Genomic DNA, 20,905 nt, shown 5'->3' with positions numbered 1-20,905 from the left:
CTCCCGGCCGAGCACCAGCCCCGCCGCGCCAGCACAGGCCCCACAACACCCCGAAGGGCCCCGACGTCGCCGGACAACAGCGCGCGTCAGCCCCGCTCGCAGCCCCCGCCCCCTTGCTGGGCGCCCCCCGGCGGCCAGGAGGACCCGCCCCCTCGGGCGGCGCGGTAGCGTCACCGGGCCCGCCCGCAGGGCTGCCCCGCGACGGGCAGGCAACGGCCTCGCCTGCCGCACTGCGCATGCTCCCAGGTGTCCAGTCTGGGGAAGCGGGGAATCGGAGGGGCGGTGCTTTGTGGCGGAGCTGTCGTGAGGCGTTCGCGTCACAGCCGTAAAGCAGGGAGCGTCGCCGTCGAGAAGGGAGGGAAGTTTGAAGGGTGGCTGCGGTTCTCCCGGGTGACCTCGGCGGGATGGCGGGGGACCGCGGCGTCCCCGGCGAGCTCAGCCTCATGGATAAGGGCGTTACGAGGTGAGGAGCGTTCCGGGGGGAGGCCCTTAGGGTGGGGGGAGGCCGTGGCGGGGCGCCGGGAGGGAAGCGGCCCGGCTGATGGCGAGTGCCTTTCCTTTGCAGCTTGCTGGACGTCCCCCTGAGCTCGGACCTGCACACGCTCAACGTGCACTGCAACCTCATCGCCAGGATCGAAGGGCTCGGCCACCTCCGGCACCTGCAGCACTTGGATCTGTCGTCGAACCGCATCCGCCGGATCGAGGGGCTGAGTTCTTTGGCTCGCCTGCGCACCCTCAGCTTGTCCTGTAACCTGCTGACGAAAGTGGAGGGTCTGCCGTGTTTATTTCTGTCCTTTTAACAGCTCACGAAGCTTTTCTAAGAGTTGTGTTAAAGCGTGCTTCTGGAAAATATGCATAAAATTAAGGTTATACGAAGTTAGCGTGAGCTACTAACCATGTTATTATGTAAATCTTAAAAAGAGTATGTAACTGGTGTAAGCTTTATCGTAGCAAAATGACCTAATTTAGAAGGAAAAACTGACTTCTCTATTGTGATTATAGCTTACTGTTGTAATTTGTAGTTATGATTTTTAAAGCCTTACTTTGCAAGCTTTGATTTGATCAGAGCAGAGCATTCTTCTGAAAGTCTCACTCTTTTTTTTTTCCCTCACTTTGTTTAGGACTGGAAAAACTCTTTAATTTAACTGTACTGAATTTGTCGTATAATCGCATACACGATCTCTCTGGTAAGTGACTGCATTTGCAGTGCAATAGAAAGCATTTGCCTCACTGTAATTTTGAGAAACGTGGCCAAGTGTATTTTTAGGATTTTCCAGAAGTTCAGCCAGTTGACTGAATAATGCTACTAAAGGTGGCAATAGCTGCTGTGCTCAGCTTTCAAGTTTCTAGCATCAAGGGTTGTTCTGAAGTGGAATTTATTCTCCTGTATTTGGCAAGGCCGAGCTTGCTCACAAAGTAGTACAGTAAACATTTAAAACTATTTCCAAAGTGAAAAATGCAACAGTCTTGGAAGATGTTTCTAAATGATTCATATCTTTTCTTTTTAAAGGACAAAATTGCAACTTTGGATACGATATGGAAGTTCTTGTCTAAATCTGTTTATTGAAATGGTCAGTTGCTGCTTTAACTAAGATTTGAAGCTACAGAATCAAGGGAGTTTGTAATAGAAAATTTTGAAGTACATTGGTAACAATTTTGTTAATGAACTGTGGTATAAAAAGGAACTTCAAGCAAAATATTTATTTGTACATGCTTCTTAACAGTTAGAAACTAATCTGTTTCTTTAAAGTTAGCTCTCATAACTAGCTGAAGCGTTATACTGCGTGGTAGTGTACGATAGCTAATTAATATATGTAAACAAGCATATGGAGCAAAAGTCCTTACATCATTTCCAGTTATGATGTATTATTTACTGAGTATTTTTCAACAAGGTGCCATTTGTTCTAAACCCTGTAGTCTAGGATCATAGCAGAAATCATTATTCTGTGTTTTTTCTCAATTTTTCAGGATTTCAGTGCCTTCATGGAACCAGTTATAAGATTATCCATATTGATCTTCACAGCAACTGTGTAAACAATATTAATCACTTACTTCAGTGCATGAAAGGGCTGTGCTCTTTGACGAATCTGACACTGGAAAAAAATGGAAAAGCCAATCCAGTCTGTCACATAGCAGGTATGGATCTCTTGTTAAGTAGGCACTTTGTGCTCGTTAGGTCAGTGATTTCCCTTAAGCTTTGAGCCAGGTTCTGAAGCTTGCTAATTCATTCATAAAGTGGCCAGCCAGCAGAAATCTAAATTCTGTCAGAATTAATTTGTTTTCCATAAATCTCCTCCTCCCACCCCCCCACCCCCTCCACCCCCCCCGCCACGGGCTTATTCTCAAAACTGTAACTTGTCGTATGCTTTGATAAGGCTCAACTTCTCACATACTATTTTAGGTTAAGGCAGGAAGTAGACAAAGAGTGATGAGAAGAGAAAGTATTGCAGAAAAAGGAGGATAGGAGTATTAATATGATAAGGTGGGCGGGTGGAGAATTTGAAGAATGTACATAGAGATATTTAGCTGTATAGAAAGAGGGCAGGCATGGGAACTAGATGGTCTTTGGATGATTGAGACCTACTGTTAGTCTTTCCTCCTTTTCCACAGCTTCACTAAGCAGTGACAGGCTGTAAGATGCTCTTCAGTACTTAGCACATTCATCAGAATAATAGGCAGGGGTTTCGCTAGGCAGCATGGAGACAAGGTGAAGGAATGTGTGTGGATACACCACTTGCACTTGCATTGCCTAGAGCTTCTGGTGTGGGGGTAGGTCTTTCACGCCGTTTAAATGTTACACCCTGTGTTCAAACCAGTTAAATTGTACCATCCTGTGTTGGTGCAGGCTTTGTTTGTTTTCTTTTTATATTTGTTCGGGGGTTTTTGTTTGTTTGTATGTAAGAGAGGGGGAAATCTCCTGCAGGGGGGTAGAAGTGGAGGATTCATCCTTTGGGGACAGCTCAAAGATACTTTCGTTACAAAGGGTAGAACAATAGGAGTTACAACATAACAACCATATCACGAGCATGTGACTGATACAGGTAATAATAAGTGTACAGTTCTTAGAAAGAAACCTCAGTGATAATCGAGAGAAGCCAAATAAGGTCTTAGGTAATGTTTTCAAAAGCACCCATGAAAAAGTTTTACCCATGCATTCAGGCACCATGGAAGTGGTAACAAGACTATTACACTTATCTGGATAACTTAGAAAATTCTGCTAATTTTCTTCTGTAAGTGTTTACATACATCTTCATATCTGCCTCTTTGGTGGCACTTACTTTTGAAACTGCAATGTTCAGAAGCCCAAATTCTATTTATTTAAAGAAATGTAACTTCAGTGCCTCAGTTTCATAATGCCTTGTTTCATTCATTGCAAAAGGATGAAGTTGTCTAAGCCCTTTCAGAGCATGCCTCTCCATCACGTTTGTCTATCCTTGCACTTGATACAACTGTTTTGGTGTAGTAGGCTGATAATATAAGGTTATCTGTGCAACTGCAGCGTGCTGATGGTGGGGGGGAAATCCCTGTGTAGACCAGGAGGAGACAGGCAGCTTCCTAGTTAGTTTTTTAATGTTATCCGTTGAAAGCCTTGTGGCTAGGGAAAGGTGAGACACTTGCAGATAACTAACTACACTTTTCTATTAAAAACGCAATGAATAATTTAAGATCTCAGGGTACCTAAAATACGCTAGACATCTCCTTTGGAGATTTATTTAAATTTAAATGTCCTTTCCTCAAGGTTATAGACAAACTGTTCTTCAGATGTTGCCCCAGCTAACGGTTCTAGATGGAAGAAATGTTTCTGGTGAACCAGTGGACCCGGCAGAAGAAAACTGTTCAGACTTGCAGTGTTTAGAAGACATTTTGGGCTGTTTGGTTTCATCTGGGTGCCCCTCATCCACAGATCAGGTGCCGTAGTTTGTGTGTACTGATTTTAAAATTGACATATTTTATTTTTATATTGCATGCAACTCATTAATGTTACAAGGGTTGTCTTTCCTTTTGATAGAACTGTGTTACCTTACCGGTGGTGACGCCGCATATTGACCAGGCGTTAGCTCATTTTCGTCAACGTACAAGAATACCAGTGGAAAGTGCCATCAGCTCTTCTACAGAGCTTCTCTCTTCTTCAGAACCGGAAAAGGCCGAACTTGATAAAATATACAGTGAGATGAGGATTAAAAAAATAGAAGATCAAGTTTCACAGATACTGCAAAAGGTGAATTTATTTCTGTAATTGCACTGAAAGCTTTGTTTGTAAAATGAGGTGTACCTTTTGATAATGCAAAAATTTGCTGAGGCAGACTGGAGCATTTCTACTGGTATGCATGTGCTGACTTCATGCTGTTGTGTCCTTAATAATTTTCGGAAACTGGGAGTAAAATAAAAACAAGTCTTTAAAACTGAAGATTGTACTTTGAATCATGAAAACTTTCATGCTGAGTGAAAACCATAGTGTGGGGGAATAGGAGAACTATCTGATCATATTATATTAGAAAATTGTTTTCTGTTTTTTTACCTGAAGCCATCAATATAGTAACTGAACCAGAGTAAAATATGAAATGCAGCAAAATATCTGGATTATAGAGTTGATGAAAATTACTTTTGCTAATAGGTCAAGTTGGTCTGATATGTTTGTCAGGTATGTTTTTGTAAGAGTTTGTGGTGTACTTCGCATGTTTGCAAGGCTTTTTTTTAAGTGCTGTATTTGTTTTATATTTCGCACTAAGCTTTCTATGCCTAAGGATTTTATCAAACTTCAGGTATTTCAAAAAGATACAACTACATGTTCTCAAGCATGCTGTTCTATTTGGTTTATTTTATCTTTAAAACAACAGAATGTTTTAGCAAGGAGGGAAGGGATTGTTTCGAAGCAATTATTTACTTTTCCATCAAAATTATTTTGTGTGATTTTTTTTTAAAAGAGCACTTGAATAAGTGTTAGAAATCAGGCAATTAGAAATTGTAAGATGTATAGATAAAACTTTCATCTGTTCTTAGGTATCTGATACCTCAAGAAGAGAAGCTCCTCCAAATGTTCTCAAAGCTAAGAGAGACACAGATCCAACTTCTGAGAGCGAAAATGAGAGTGGGAAAGAGACCAACAGAAAGGTCGTGAAAAGAAGCAAGATCCCTACTTACCGTAGAACGACCTTATCTACTAGGTGTCACACGAATCATCTTAAGAACAAAATAACTGACAGGTATCCCAATGTGTGCCATATAAAGCCAAAATGGATTAAGCTGAATATTGTCAGAGTGGACATAGTGTGACTTGAAACATTTTGCTGAAAGTGGTAGGCTGGGTAAACTAGCTCTGTTAATAATGCTCTAAAAATTATTAGCTACTGAGGCTTCACTGAGCCATTTCCCTATATGAGCATTTTCTGTCTTTAGGTGAAAAAGAAATTGAACTGAAGATTCTAAAACAAACACTTTCAGAATTCTAACAGCTTATATTTTCATCTTTATTTTAAATTGTGGTGACAGAAGAAGTCTCCGCAGACAGAAGCAGCGAGTCATTAAAAAATAAGAAAAGATCTGTGGTGTTGGAACAATGGTCAAGAATATAACTGGCCATATTTTGTGATAAAAATGAGGATGCCATAGTAATTTGTCTGTTTTATATAGTAAATATCAGAAGTGATGAATAGAAGATGACAAAAATTGGAGTGTATTAGTTTTGTCAGCCACTGCAGCTCTACAGCTACTCTGTTTCTCTAAAATTGTTTCCTATCTATGTGATCATAAGATGTTTTTCAGATAGCAGCTACTAATACTACATATTTTTTATGGCTGAAGATTTGAATTTAGCTGTTTATTTTATGATCTGCTTTCAAATTATTTTCTACGTGGTTTTGAACACTGTAGAATTCAGCTTCTACACAGAACTGTAAAATTTTGTCCTGTAAAAGTGTCTGAATGCCCTGTTACTGTTTAAACTCTGCATATTCTTAAATATTCCTTGATGTCCTGCTATTACAGGGAAGAGAAGAAGAGTTCCTCAAAGTGTCCACACTCCAGTCAGAGAGACTCTCATCTCAGTGCATCATCGGATACTCAAGACTTGGAAGTAGTGGGAAGAAAAGCTGAAATATTAACTGGAAGACAAAGCAATATAGAAAAAGTGGAAGAAATTAATTCAAATGCCACAGAAGAATCAACATACCGAGTATGTTTTGCATCATTTCAAGTTAAATATGAATATGTCTTCACCTGAAGCCAAGCGTATGTCTCCTGGTGAAACTTTAAAATTGGAGGTGACAAAAAATAATTGCATGTAGCTAGGAAGAGATTTCTTTTAATTTCACTTTTATGGGGGTTTTGGGCCTGGTTGCACTTTCTGGAATTCATGGATGACAGGAAAGAGGAAAAAAAAAAATCTTGTTCTGCAGTTATGAATGTTGTTTGTCATTTTTGGCTACATTTGAATGTTCTCTAGTAAGTTGATGCTTACCACGTTCTTGCTAAGGCGTTGATTCAGGAACTGGATCAGGAGAAAGAAAGGCGGTGGAAAGCAGAGCAAGCAGAGAAGAAATTAATGGAGCATGTCAGAGAGCTACAGAAACATGCAAAAGAAGAAAAGAATATTCAGAGTATGGCTGTATACACTACAGACAGGTAGGGAAACAGTGCTGTGGTAGAAGAGTTTTGTTTTTTATAATTCAACACAATTCAATTGAAGGCTTCAGAAACGAGAAGAGCTTTAAACAATGTACTTTGAAAGTAATGCATCAAGAAGTAGCGCCAGAATTTCTCTCAGTATTACCTAATGAAATTCCTTTCTGCAGCTTTCCTCCTGTTCTTGTCTCAGAACAGTATCAGTATGTCACTTATCTCCATTTCTAGCCATTACTTTCCAAGCAGTCTGTATCATAATTGTACTTTCCACTCAGGCCCTAGGAGCTGTCTCATATCATACTTTCAGCTTCCAATTCCCAGTCTCCCTTTCCACCTATACATACAGTGTTCTGTTTTTTCCTGCGCAATGCACGTGAACAAAGAAGTTTCTGGCAGGCCAGCGCTGTCCAATAGCGGTGCAGGTCAGGCCTAGCCTATCTTCCTATAGACTGCTGTCATCATCCTTCTAAGTTCCGATCAGCATCCCCCCCCGCCCTTTTTTTTTTCCTCAAAAGTTCACCCTTCTAACAAAGCATTGTTTGTTGTCAGCTATGATTGGAGGTGTCTGCTCTATTTGTCTTTTTCTCAATGGCATTGTATTTTTCAAATACGCATTTTCTTTCTTGTAAGGAAGAAACAAGCCAAGTGCTTCCTGAGTTACCACCCATGACTGACTGTGATTATTTCCTTTTTTTTTTCTTTTGTTTTAGGTTCATTTCCCACCTTTATTTGTTGCCACCTTGGATAAGAGGCTTATTATATTCCTTTTCTTGTGAGATAGATCTTATATCAAAAATTATTAGAATATTTAAGGATATTTCAAATATTTCTGAAGAAAATTATTAGATTACAAATTGATACTGTATGTTCGACTTCTGTATAAAGCAAAATGATACTGGAATGTCATTTCCTTAAAGACCTATCTATGAGGTTATCTGCAGATTAGCTTGTTTTAAAATGAAGGTCTTATAGTAATGCCATATGTTCAGTAATATTTTGCATATTTCTAAACAGTTTTACATGACAGTGCTGTGAATAGTAAAACTCAGCAAAGAACATGATACGGTGCTACAGCACTTAACTAATATCTTTTTGGCAGTGTATTTGACATCAAAGTAAATACTAAAATGTTTGTAACGACTTTATTGCATTTATTGTCAGGTTAAAGGAATTGATATTGAAAGAGAGAGATGTTAAGGTAAGACTGCAAGCAGATGTTGAACAGCTGAAAGGTGAAACTGAAAGACTTACAAATGAGTTAAATCAGGCAAGAAATAAAGAAGCGGAACATCAGAAGGCCATGCAGGCTTTAGAAGAAACATTATCCAAGATGGAGACACAGAGATTGCAGCAACGAACAATAGAGGTATCTGTTTTTCATGAGTAAATAATACAATGGCAGCAAGATGGCTACTACAATCCTAGATACCAAGAAACACTAGATTTTACAACCTGGAAGGGAGTTTTCCACAGTAAAAGCTGGGGCTTTTTTCCTACATAGCAGTAGTTAATAACAAGTATCCATTTTAATAGTCAATATCTTTCACAAATAGAAGTATGTCATGTGATATGGTCTTAAGATAAAGAAGAACAAGTCCTTTGTACTTAATGCAGAGTTGATATTTTCTGAAAACATACAGTAACGAAGATGAGTGTTTTTTAAATGTTGCTGAAATCAACAAAGATCTTACTGGCATGATGGAAATCTGGTGGTGGTGTTTGTTTTGCTGATCTAAAAAATTGGATGCTTTCAACCACGGCCAGAACAAAACAGTAATAGTTGAAAATTTATTTTAAAGATTCTGGTTGTTTGGGGGCTTTTTGTTTGTTTGCTTGGTATTTTTGGGTTGTTTTTTTTTACAGCTGGAGAAGATAATGATGCTTTTGTTGTCAGAGGCACTTTGTTCAGTATATAAATACATAAAATCATGATGCTGGACCAGATACTGCCACTGTTTCTAACTGAATAATTAATTGGTCAATTTTCAGCGGCCAAATGCTGCATCCTCCAGTATCTGTTCCTCTTGTTTGATTATATTCCTGTGGCACTGAACACATCCACTTAGAGACTGAATCCTAAAATCCCTCCTGAAAAGACTCTGAACTGCTATTATGGTGCTCTAGGATGTGTTGTCGCTCAGATACCCTGAAAGGAAACAGAATCGGGGAGCTTGCTGACAGCCAAACTGCAAGTGTCATTCAAGTTATGGATTAGCCACCCTCCACTTCAGGCCCCTGTTTAGGCCCCTGAGTGGCTCTTCCTTTTTCTTCCTTACCTGTAAATACCCTGGAGCTAATACAGGTCTAGAAGTGACCCTCAGTTTAGATCAGATATCTGCTTGCCACTTTGAAAAGTATTAAATTTAGTGATTTAGAGAAGAGGAAAGTGGTTGGGTTTTGGGGGGTTTCCTATGAGAAAGGAGATACCTTATTGGTGTGTGAGGTTTTTATTTTTCCTTTAATGAGTTTGTAGAAATAAGTCATCTCTTTTGATAGTTGTAGCATCATTTTTATTGACTGAAAAACTTTATTAAGGGAAGAACTTTGTTCCTCTCTTTAAGATCCTGTAGCAAATACTGTGTAATAATTATGTTTCAGAGAATAATTGTGATGCTCTAGAAACTAAATTCTATTTTTGAAAGTTCAGATTTAATATACCTTTGGCCTATTTTATCAACTCTAAAAAATTCTTGAATATTTTATAGAGTTTTCTTATAGTACACATTGTCAGCTTCAGTGGTAAATTATGGTTACTCTAGGAAGTCACTGTTTAAGGATTTCGGTCAGCGTTACTAGATTCCTTCTTTAAGGGATTCAAGATAAATAAGTCACTATGCATCTAAATGTGTACCCTGTTTTCTGGCAGTCTTTAAATTTGCATGTGTTCTCATTTGAAATTAAGTGCTTCAATTTAGGAGAGAATTGCTTCACTTCATCCACAAAATAACAGGAACACAGTGGGGTGCATCTGAATGTTACTCATGAAGAGGCTTAACATGTAGAACATGAGAACTTAGCTTTAATAGTCAAGCCTTACAACAGTTTTCGTACAACTGAAGTTACTGTATGAACTTTAGGTACTTCTGGCATCCTCAGGCTAACACTCGTAGCATGCAGCAGCACTTAGGTGTCTTAAGTGACATTGCAGGAGATGATAAACACTGGAAACAATGTTTTACTTGTTAGTGCAGGACATTCCATACAGCTGTTTCTTAATTTATTATTTTTAATTTTGGTTGATAGTTCAAAAATCAAGTTGAGGGGACAGTTGTGGTGAAATCCTGAAAGAAAACAGATTTGGGGTTTTTTTTTTTGATTTGTGGGTGTTTGGGTTTTTTTGTTTGTCGTCTTGTGAAAGTTGGAAAGTAAACTGGGCTGTCTCTGCATTCTAGCTCTGCTATTAGATAACTGACACTTAGAGTAATCTTGAGTAATCCATTAATCATTCACAGATTTGATACTCTGAAAAGCAAAGAGATTAGAATTGTGTAAGTACAGAATGAAGAGACCCTTTGCTTAGGAGGACAGGTTGACAAGATAGTTAAGTTGTTACTGCTCACTGCTTGAGCACAAAAGGCTTGAGATGAATGCCACAAGTAGTGATTAGGAGTAAGAATATCTCCATTAATGTCACTTCTGCCGTTTCTGTTGCATATTCTAACTTGCAGCCTTCAGAAATGTTATGATTCTGAATTACCATTTCATAGTAATTAAAACCTTTTTTATAACTTTTTTCATATCTTTTTTTTTCCTGCTTGTTGAGTCAGAAAATACAGCTTTGTACGTAAAAGGCTTAAGATTATAAAATGGAATTATTCATAAAAGCTTGCACCAAATGGAAAAAGTGAAGTATGCCACCTGGTGTTCATACTGATTCTCCATTTTTTGTAAAATCATTAGAAAGCAGCTTTGTTCAGCAACTTTAAACTGTAACACTCAAAGATACAGATTTTTGTAACTGGAATGTTGAAAGAAAAAGTGATATTGAATACATCTAAAAATGTTTTGCTTGAAACTAATACAAGTATTACAATATGAGTGTTTTTAATCGAGAAAATCATTCTGCCAATACACTTGCTCCGCTTCTGCAGGGCACTTTCAAGTGCTTGATAAATTAAGTAAACGTCCTTGGTTCTTCATGAAAGTTGCTTTTTTTTTAATTGTGTTGTAGTAAGTTAAGCTAAGACTTAAACATGTTGTCTTCAATTCTGCAAGTGTAACAAAATTTATGAAGTAAAAAAAAAAAAAAAGGCTCTTCCTTTGTCCCGAACTAGGTAACATCATAAAATTCCGTAAAATTTTGTGAAAAATACTGGCAGTTGTGGAGCATGCTGTAAACATAGTGGCCCAGGCAGACATGTATAAAACTTCAATAAAAGCACCTGTTCCTTTGTATCCTAGTATAAGACATAAAGAATAGATTACAGTTTTAAGAAAATTTTGTTCCTCTCTTTGTGAATTCTACACAGATGAAACAGGTGCAAGAAGCAGAGCTTAAAGCATCAGCAAATGAAAGAGAAGTACAGTTACTTCGAATATCCTTTCGACAACAGAAGGAGAAGGTAAAACAACTACATGAACTCCTTATATTAAGAGAGCAAGAGCAAAGGTATGGGGTCTTCTATTTTCTTTTCACAAGTTAATAGAGATGCTGGTGTTGCAAGCGTGTTTTGTTTAAAAGCATTCTGAAAAGTGTGGGTGTGATTTTGTTTGGGTTTTTTTTAGTGGAAGAGATGGGCTTTGTAAAAATGTAGATGTCTTCCCACCCATTTTCTTGCTCATTTAAGACAATCTTCATATCTTGTAGATTTCTGGCTCATAGGTCCATGTAGGCAACTGTTCTTCCAGCCTTACATTTGATAGGTTCTTGTCTTATAATGTGGCTGAACTTTTTGTTTTGAATTCCATGATCTTTAATCCAAGAAAATTATCAGATAAAAATAAAATCACATTCAAATTGTTGTCTGAAGATCTGCATATACTACAATAACACGAAGTGTTCAGAAAAAAAGTCAGCTTCTATAGTACCTTGCGTTAGGGTGGGTGGGTGGCTTGCCTGGCTGCTTTCCTGCTTCCTCTCAAAATTTCCTTTTTTTTTTTTTTTTTGAGAATACGTGAACATAAGTTCTATACTATTTCGCTAATACAATTAAATATGTGTACAAATTAAACAAGTAGTGTATGGTATACTAGTATGTGAGGGAGGTTGCTAATAAAATAAGCTGGCTACACTTGCTAGATTTTACAAGGATAAATGTATTCATATACCAAGATAACTACAGGATTAGATGGCAAGAATCTGACAGCTGTGTTTTAAGAACTTCCAGTTGTTATTTCATAAGTCTCCAAAAGATGTAATGTGAAGGGCAGCAGATATGTTTTCTGTTTGTGCTTTAAAGCAGATGAACAGAATAGTCTAAAGTACAGGGTATTTTTACTTCAACATTCTCCTGTAGGGACGCTTCAGGACAGGAATGAGGCTTGTCCTGGAACCCTTCCAAGTCCCTGTTGCTGCTGCTTTTCAACTTTTGGGTCCAAGTGAGAAGCAACAGTGGTTGGGTGAGGGTGAAGAGAATGACTGCAAAAGAGGATATCTGGCTGTACAGTGCTTTTCCCCAATTCCATTGTCTCTTCCATATCTTTGTTACAGCAAAGCAAACAAATGCTAACTAACAGCAAAAGACCAATTGAATGATTCCTACAAAAGTTTGAATTAAAAAGTAAGGTTATTTCTTTGGGTGTTTTAACAGAAGTCAACACAGTTTTCCTCATCCCAGGGCCAATGTCATAGAAGACTGAAATCTGTGAAACTAAGGACTTTATCCTGTTCATGATGCAATTTATTATCCTTGAAATAGCAAGGAATTTAATTGAAGCAGCATTTTGAGATACCACAGTTCTTGTCTCAAGTATATGTTTGGTAACTTCAGGAAAGAACTTGAAACCCGAGTTGCTTTAAATGGACCTGAATTTCAAGATGCTTTGTCAAAAGAAGTGGCTAAAGAGGAGCTGAGGCATGAACAACGTGTTAAAGAATTTCAGGAGAACATTAATATGTTAAACCAGAAGTACAAAGAGTTAGAAGATGAATTTCGTTTAGCTTTAACTATTGAAGCAAAAAGGTTTAAAGAGGTAAGACTAAGAGAGCACTTCATCTCAAACTAGGTGGAGTTGTAGTTTTCTTAAATGTCTTGGGGTTTGGTTTGTTTTTTCTGATCCCTAAGGTCTTTGCTCCAAGGATTCATCGTACAATACTGGTAGTAAGTTTTGAAATAGCAATGATTAGAACACAGATACTGAGTGCCAAGGGAGCACCCAAAACACCCAGCATTTTTGTTCACAAGTAAAAGTTTACCAAAAGAAATTAGAAAAACTTCTACCTGGTGGTATTGATTTCTTTTAAAAGATGTTGACTTTATTTTAGAATATATCGAGCTACTGTAAAAACTCTTGTGGTGTTTTGATACGTTTACAGTTATATATACACTAGTGTATTTAATAATAAGGCTCCCTGTTGTTTACGTTTTCAAAACTGAATTTTGGATATGCATCTTGAAATTCAAATTCAAAACTTGCTTACTAAATTCCTTAGATAACACATAAAATAATGTGAATGCTAGCCATAGAAATAAGTGAAGTAAAATTTTAAATGCTTCAGCTTTGCTTAAACTTGGTTTTCTTCATTTTAAGTCAGTTGGATACATGGCAGAAGATGGGAAAGAAAAGACTGGGGTTTTTTTACCCTTCAAATCCTTCTCTTGCAAGGAAAAAAGACAAATAATTCTTAAGTTCTTCTTTCCAGATGTTAATCTTAACAATGAGGAAGGCATTGTTTTCATTTCCCAAGCTATGTTTTTTCTGCTCTGCTTCCCATGCACCATGAATATTTTTTCCCTTTTTTTTTTTTTTTTTTTTTTTTTACAAGTTTGTAGCTGAGCAGAATTGTGGGTTTTTTGGTTTTTTTGGTGGGGTTTTTTTTGAGTGGATGTATCGCCAACAAACTGGTAGAAAAACAGTTTCAGATATTGACTAATTTCACATACTGTTGATGAACTTCTATTTCTTCCTTTATTTGAAATTCAAATATGATTTGTGTGTATGTATACATGCAAACATGTATACACCCAAACATCCAAATGTTAGCATTTTTCAAGTCTTATCTTGTAAAATCTTAGGTAAATGAGGGTTTTGAAAATGTTGCTGCTGATCTAGTTGAACATAAACAAGCCCTCTTCGAGTGTGAACAAAAGGAAAAAGAGATGAAGAGTCTGATCCAAGACCTGACAAGTATAGTAAAAGAACAGAAAGAAAAGATTGCAGAATTAACCAAATCAAATGAAGAAGCTACAGCAAACCTGAAGGTACTTCTTTCAAAACATTTCAACTACGTATATTATTTTTTTGGTAATATTTTATCTGTAAAAGTAACAATTCCATACAAGGTAGATTGACTGAAAGACGCATGTTTCCTGTTGTGCTAAAACCTCGTACTCCGCATCAGCCTTTATTCTTGCATCTTGCACTTCTGTTTCTCACAAACACTGCTCCCCATATAGCAAAACCTAGGCTCATTCACATCTTCAGAAGTGCACTCCTTGCATTGTGAGCGCTAACAGTTTGCATAGAATCAAGTGGTCGCTCTAAACTGAGATTTAAAAACATTAATAGCCCTGACCCTTTGTAAATTCAAAGTAATGGAATGTAGTTCTCCAGTGGTCACTGTACATGAAGTAAAAATGAAATTGAACAAATAATCAAATGTGGTTATTAGCAGCTTAATATCTCTGAGAGCTGCATAAAACTAGCAGTATTAGTCATTATCTACTAATTGTCTAATTTTGATGTTAAAAACTGTGGGCACTGTTGCTTTATCTTACACTACTGATCACCATATGGTAACATAGTACTATGTCTGTAAATAATTCTTAAAAATTTTAGGAACGTAACTTTGAAACTGTTGTGTGATCCAGTCCATCTTTACCTTAGAACCTCTGTGCAGTACAAGCCCTGCACTGCTGTTTCTAATCTCCTCCCTATATGTTGCTGTTGGGGTGTCCAAACATTGTGTTGCTATACAGAACCAGTCAGTGATGCTGCTAAAAACAAAATTAAAGAATAGCTATATTAAACAGCTGTCATCTGTGAAACAAAAAATAGCCTGCATAACTGAAGACAAATCTTTTATCATGGGAAGTGGAAGTTCCCAGCTTCTGTCTCTTACCTTTTGATTTGATTTTTTAAAGTCTTGACTTTCTGTTTTTCTGACTTGTGCATTCATAATTCTAAACAGGTTTTATAATGGCACTGATTATTTAAGGTGGTTATTTGGAAATTAGCTTTCCAGTTTTATGGGATTGAAGTATGTCTATTTGAAGCAAACATTTGCATTTCGTTACTGAGAAGAGATGCAGATAGAATCCTGTATGCAGGCAGAATATTCCTTAGTTAACATAATTCACTCAATATAAGTATTACTTTCTTAGCTGCTTATGATTGATTTGAAATTTTGAATGCTTGTTTTAAAGGATCTTACTATCTTTTTCCAATATTCATTCATGCAGTGTCGAACTGCAGAACTTGAAACTGTAATTGAGGAAGACAAACAGAAGGCTGTTCAAATTGAACTTCTGAAAAAGGAAAATGGAAAACTTATTTCTCAGCTGACAGCCCAGGAATCTGTGATTGATGGATTAAAAATAGAAAGAAAAATATGGGGGCAGGAGTTGGCAGAACAGGGTAAAATAATTTTTTTTTTCTTTTGCAGAAAAAATGGTGGTGTTCAATGTCATAGCTTTCAAATAAATACTGCAATACAGTTGTAATCATGACAGGGTCTCTGGATGCCTTGTTGATCTTACCCAGTTGTAAAGATGATCTGTGAAAACAGATGATCTGTAGCACACAGGCCATTATAGGAACTATAACAGCAGCTGAGGGAGTTAGTTGCGAATACAGTTTATCTATTTCCCCATAATGTTATACAAAGAACTTAAATATGAAACTAGGAAAAAAGGATTTGTAAATAGTGTTATGTAATGCATATTGTCTGTCAGCTAAGTCTAATGTGAAAAAAAAAAGAGTGTTAAATACTGAGTGAAAAAAAACAAACTTGGGCTTTTTTCATTTTTCCCTGATTCGTGTGACCCAGCACCACCTTGTGGGTTCTTTCAGATTGGCTGGGTCTGTAAGAATTACGGTTGGCTTTTATCAGAGAATTTTTCAAAGGATAAAATACAGACCTTCAGTTCTACATTTCCTCTTAAGTGTCACCTGTTTAGAGATTAAAGTCCTGCAGTGTTTCCAGTGGACGAAATGCTCATGTTCTGTTTTTAAGGTGGTTCTTACCTTGGCTCCCTCCCTCCCAGCATCATACATATTGAAGTCATCTGTAAAATAAGTGCTGTAGTGTGAATATCCTGTTTTATCTAGGAGCTCATCTTGCTCAAGATCGGGGAAAACTGGAAGCAAAAGTTGAAGTTTTAACCAATGAGGTTGAGATGTTAAAAAAACAAAAGGAACAGGACAGTGATACTATAAGAATTAAAAACAAAATAGTGGATGATCAGACAGAAACAATTAGGAGATTAAAAGAAGTAAGTGCTGTGTCTGATAATTTGTGTGCTTAGCTAAAATTAAGACTTGCAGTGAAAGTTGTTGTAAAGGCTGTAATGAAAGCTGGCTCTGCACTCCTCGTTTACAGACTCAGAAAGCACTGTCAGGCTCTCAGTGGCAACTGATTTCACAGAGAGCAGAAGAGGGCCTTGCCTTAACTTGATGTACAGAGATGCCGCTTCGAATCTCTCATTGAACCATGTTTATGTAAAGACTTTCTTCTCTTTGCTTTGCTTCAAGTTATTCTTGATAATGGTTTTGAGAGGAAAAACTAGGACAGCATAATTCTTCTTGTGTGTTTAAAAGAAATGGGGGAAAAAAAAATTGAAACGTTTACTTCAGGTTTATTTTATAATCTAAATATCTTTCTTCATTCTGTTTTTGTAAATCAGTACTTTAGCAGCAGAGCCACTATGTTTTGTTCTATCAATTCAAGTCATCTCATTTAGAGACTTAAGACTTTAGGTTAATCAGACCAAAGTTCTATAGCATGTTTTGTCAGTGAAGGTTAGATGCATTACTCATAAAACTGTACAGCCACATAACAGAATGTGAGCTGAGTGATTTGTGTATGTAGAATAAGCTGTTGTATTACAGTTCTAAATAACTTGTTTCTTAACTTGCTTTCAATTTCAGATTTATGTTTTCATGATTTTTTTTAACTCTGAATTCTTTCAGATGAAGACTACTGACTATCACTTCACTAAGTATTTTTCATGTAATACCTTTAGGAGAGCAAACTTTCACATGTCTGTCTCTGCTTTATTCCAGCATAGACTAAACATATATTCTTAAAAGGTAACAAAGTCAAAATGAAGGGAGTTTGTGTTCTAAAATATTTATCTTCTAAAGGGCTTGCAAGAAAAAGATAAACAAATCAGAAAACAGCAGGAAGAAAATCTAGAAGCTCGGAAACTTTTTCAAGTACAGTTGGATGAAAAAACTGCTGAATTTGAAGAGCTAATGGAAAAATTAGAAAGACAAAATGGAAGAAAAGAGGAATTAAAGCAACTGCTAGAAGAAAAAGAATTAGAACTTGATGACATTAAGAATGCACACAGGTGATACATACAAGTAGCAATAATTCTTTGGGATCATAATAATATGCAACACTGCTCTGAAGTGATTCTATGTTCAGAGAGTACTTGCTTTTAAAACCCACAGAAATGTGGAAAAAAGGAAGCATGCAAAACTTTTTTCCCACCCTCCTGATATCTACATTCATTGTAAATATGTGCATCTTATTTTCAGTGCACTGAAAAAGAAGTGGCAAGGTAAAGGAGAGCTATTAAGCAAGCTAGAGATGCAAGTGAAACAAATGAAGGAGAGCTTTGATATCAAAGAGAAGAAGCTGATTGAAGAGAGAAATAAAAGTCTTCAAACTCAGAGGTGAACACCTTAATAACTTGTTTTGCGACTGCTCGGTTAGTATAGCATTGCATTGTTAATAAGTATACAAAAATGTTTGATTTTATAGTGAAAGAATGCGCAATACCTTTTTAAGTACTTGGTGAGCCCAGGCTCTGCAAACTCTGTGTGCAGTTCCTGCTATACAAGCAACTGACTTGGTGCAGCTAACACTCAGGTACAGCCTTTGTCATACAAACTTCTTTGCTATGTTCCCGTTCTCTTTGAAAATAATTGGACCCTACACTCATTCCTCCCTAGTGCACCCATTCCACCACAACGCTTTTGGTTTACCTTTGTGAGGAAACTCCACGTCACCCTCACCTGGTAGGGACTCTGACACAGTTGTCACACGTGCTGGCTGGAGTCTTGCAGTGAAGATGGTTGTGCAGGCGAGGCACAGTCTCCTAGGCTGTAGCAGGGTTTCTTCGAGCATGAGCCTGTCAACTGACTAGCTCCTGACCAGGATACGTGGGACAAACTGGTTGCAAATCACAGGTCAAGCCAAGCAACTGTGGCTGGCATCTGGGCTTACGAGAGAGGCCACAGTGCTTCACTAACATCTGGGCAGGATGGTGAAAATACCTTGTGCTCTGTGTAGGAAACTGAAGACAGATCCTGGATACTTGTCTCAACAATACTCATAAATATTTCAGTCTGTGACAAACAGACTGTTTATAAATTACCCATGATTCTCTTCCCATACAAGTAGCAACAGGTTTTTAATTTCTTTTATTATTCCTCTTGTACTGTCAATTTATTTGAGCAGTTAATAGTAAATATGAGATGATACAGAAACAGCTATAACCCAGAAAACAGTCAGGGCCTTAGATGATGTTCAGTTATTTCATATGCCTCTGGCATTATGGAGAAGTATGGTAGACTGCTGCCTGTGATGAGATCAGATTGCTAGTTTGATTTTTACTTTATTCTTTGGCCCCTTTCTCTTATTTTTCTTCCTTCTGCCCAAATATTCTTAAAAAAAGATTAGCTAGTTAACAAGACTGCATATTGCTCTAGCAGTGATAACCACGCTGTTACTGAAAGAATAAGGTAGTATGACGAAGTTTTTTTGCTTTACATTTTTAAATTAAACACTTTGATTAAATTACACTTGTGCTGTTATTTTAAGGAAGGTCATCTGTTTAATAAAGGAAAGAAAATACCTTGATGGTGAAGTCTGATTAAAAAAAAAGCGCCAAATAAAACAAACAAACAAAAACCACCTACCTCAAATAGTCACTAATATTAGGTTTTTGGAATTGTTGGAAGATCAGTAGTGAAACTGAAATTTTGCCCCAAGTAATTCCCTTTTGTTTCAAAATTTTGATATAAATTAATTATACAGTGGAATAATTTGCCTTGCTTTCTGTTGCTACACGTTTCAGAATTATCCCCTAAAAGCAGAATTTGCTTGGAGTGAAGGAAATGCTTCACTAATGTGAAGCGGACACTTCTCTGTTTCTGTGAGGCCCAGGCTTACAGGCTGTTTACAGGATCACATAGTTCAGTCATCAGCTTCTCAGGAAGCAAAAGCATAATAAGTTGAGTGTGAAAAGAGGTGGAGTTCTTAACCATGTTGACAGTAGCAAGCCTGAATCTTCGTATGTACTGGAGAAAACAGAATATCTTCTGATGCTAGATACTGAAGTAATTGTTTTTGTGCCTATGTTATTAAAACCTTATTGAAGGCAGAACTGGGCAAAGCAAAATACTTCAGTTGTTTGCAGAAGTGTGATTTTTTTTTTTTTTATTTTTTTAATCATTTTTTAGGATTGCTGTGGAAAAGCTTCATGAAATGGATGACACTTTTAGAAAACAACTTGAGTCAATGTTGGCAGCTCATCAGGAAGAACTATTGCAGCTAGCAAATGAAAAGGAAAAGCAAATTGAAGCAGCAAATGAAAAAGTAATTTTACACTTATATGTTTACTGTGTTTGCATTTTTAGTCTATGGCTGCCACAACAGTGGTGCTTGAAGTCACCTGTTTGTATCTATCTGGCTAATCTCTGGATGGAGGCAGACCTGGTATAGCACTCAGTCTTTGCGCGGCAAGAAAACCTCTAGAACTGTACCATCATGAGGTTCTGTACTCAGGCAAAGTAAAGTTTCAGGAGGATGGGGCCAAACTCTTCAGTGGTGCCCAGCGACAGGACAAGGGGCAACGGGCACAAACTGAAGTACAGGAAGTTCCGTCTGAACATGAGGAAGAACTTCTTCCCTCTGAGGACGACGGAGCCCAGGGAGGTTGTGGAGTCTCCTTCTCTGGAGATATTCAAGACCCACCTGGACAAGGTCCTGTGCAGCCTGCTGTAGGTGACCCTGCTTTGGCAGGGGGGTTGGACTAGATGACCCACAGAGGTCCCTTCCAACCCCGACCCCGACCATTCTGTGATTCTATAAAGTTGCATGCTATGTAGCTGTTACGAATCGAAAGCTAAACTTTTCCTTATCTATACAGGCAAGAATAATGATTCTGCCAGATAGTCCATTTAACTCACCTATTCCAGTGTTAACAGTGACTGTTCCTGTCATACGCTGCAGTCTTCCTTAGTGTGACAGCTGGTGCTTTCTCTGCATAGGAGGTGTTTTGGTTTTGATACATTATTCGCTGTCTCCTAGCAAATTAATGCTTTTTCTAAAGCAAAATTCTGCTACTGCATCCACTGTCAAAAGCCGTGCATTGCTTATTTAAATATAAGCATATAACTCTTGGATTGCTTATCAGTGTTAAAAATTGCAAGATTATATGGTTTTAGGTATGTTAAAGAAAAGCAAAACTTCTGTTTAATCTGTGTGCTCTTTCAGGTTTACTGTGTTGAAGAAGAAATGCGGCAGCTTCTGCAGGAGATGGCAGACAACAAAAAAGCCATGGAAAATAAAATAAGGCGACTTACACATGCACTGAATGATATTCAACAAGATCTTTGAATATTATTAATATATGCACTAAAGCCATGTATTACACAAACAGATTCATACACTACACTGCACTTTTCCTTGTTTTCTAGAGAATAAATTCTTCGTGATATATTTTCATGGTTCATGAACCAGGTATAAATATTTTTACATTTACTTTCATAATAAACAGTTATTTCTAACCTTTGGGTTTTTTAACTGTTTTATCAAAATGGGTCAAAACACATATTTTGATCAAAAGCATCATATAAAAACACATATACGTGAAAAGTGTCATATGAAATGAGGAATTAGCATGTTAAATAAGAGAAACGAAGGTTGGCCCTTTGCTTCTAAGACAGGAGC

At 37.5% G+C, this 20,905-nt stretch overlaps 1 protein-coding gene across 3 annotated transcripts; it reads left to right on the top strand.

Moving 5' to 3' along the window:
* Window positions 1-352: 352 nt before the first annotated feature.
* Window positions 353-20,692, top strand: LRRCC1 (leucine rich repeat and coiled-coil centrosomal protein 1). Of its 3 annotated transcripts, none has more exons than XR_012763411.1 (19): window positions 353-463; window positions 566-771; window positions 1,122-1,187; window positions 1,969-2,136; window positions 3,740-3,909; window positions 4,010-4,219; window positions 5,002-5,204; window positions 5,986-6,172; window positions 6,473-6,621; window positions 7,783-7,987; window positions 11,091-11,230; window positions 12,552-12,753; window positions 13,797-13,982; window positions 15,147-15,357; window positions 16,051-16,214; window positions 17,086-17,294; window positions 17,485-17,622; window positions 17,711-17,818; window positions 19,414-19,487. XR_012763411.1 is itself a non-coding variant. In XM_009945595.2 (19 exons), the coding sequence occupies exons 1-19, from the start codon at window positions 405-407 to the stop codon at window positions 20,570-20,572; spliced, it is 3,096 nt and encodes a 1,031-aa protein (XP_009943897.2). In that variant the 5' UTR covers window positions 353-404; the 3' UTR covers window positions 20,573-20,692. The 3 variants fall into 3 exon arrangements, 2 of the variants coding, with proteins under 2 accessions (XP_009943897.2, XP_075272038.1); XM_009945595.2 differs by lacking the exon at window positions 17,711-17,818 and adding an exon at window positions 20,450-20,692 and having other exon boundaries at window positions 15,183-15,357; window positions 19,414-19,549; XM_075415923.1 differs by lacking the exon at window positions 17,711-17,818 and adding an exon at window positions 20,450-20,692 and having other exon boundaries at window positions 19,414-19,549.
* The last annotated feature ends 213 nt before the right edge of the window (window positions 20,693-20,905 follow it).

The sequence above is a fragment of the Opisthocomus hoazin genome, chromosome 3 (assembly GCF_030867145.1).
Source record: "Opisthocomus hoazin isolate bOpiHoa1 chromosome 3, bOpiHoa1.hap1, whole genome shotgun sequence".
Taxonomy (NCBI): Eukaryota; Metazoa; Chordata; class Aves; order Opisthocomiformes; family Opisthocomidae; genus Opisthocomus; species Opisthocomus hoazin.
Note: the sequence above shows the minus strand (reverse complement) of the source record. Positions and strands in the feature narration are given on the sequence as shown.

Coding starts and splice junctions, on each gene's coding strand:
- LRRCC1 (XM_075415923.1), top strand. CDS start 405: ATGGCGGGGGACCGCGGCGTCCCCGGCGAGCTCAGCCTCATGGATAAG. Junction 5,205..5,985: donor AAGAACAAAATAACTGACAG/GTATCCCAATGT, acceptor CTGCTATTACAG/GGAAGAGAAGAAGAGTTCCT. Junction 11,231..12,551: donor TTAAGAGAGCAAGAGCAAAG/GTATGGGGTCTT, acceptor TGGTAACTTCAG/GAAAGAACTTGAAACCCGAG.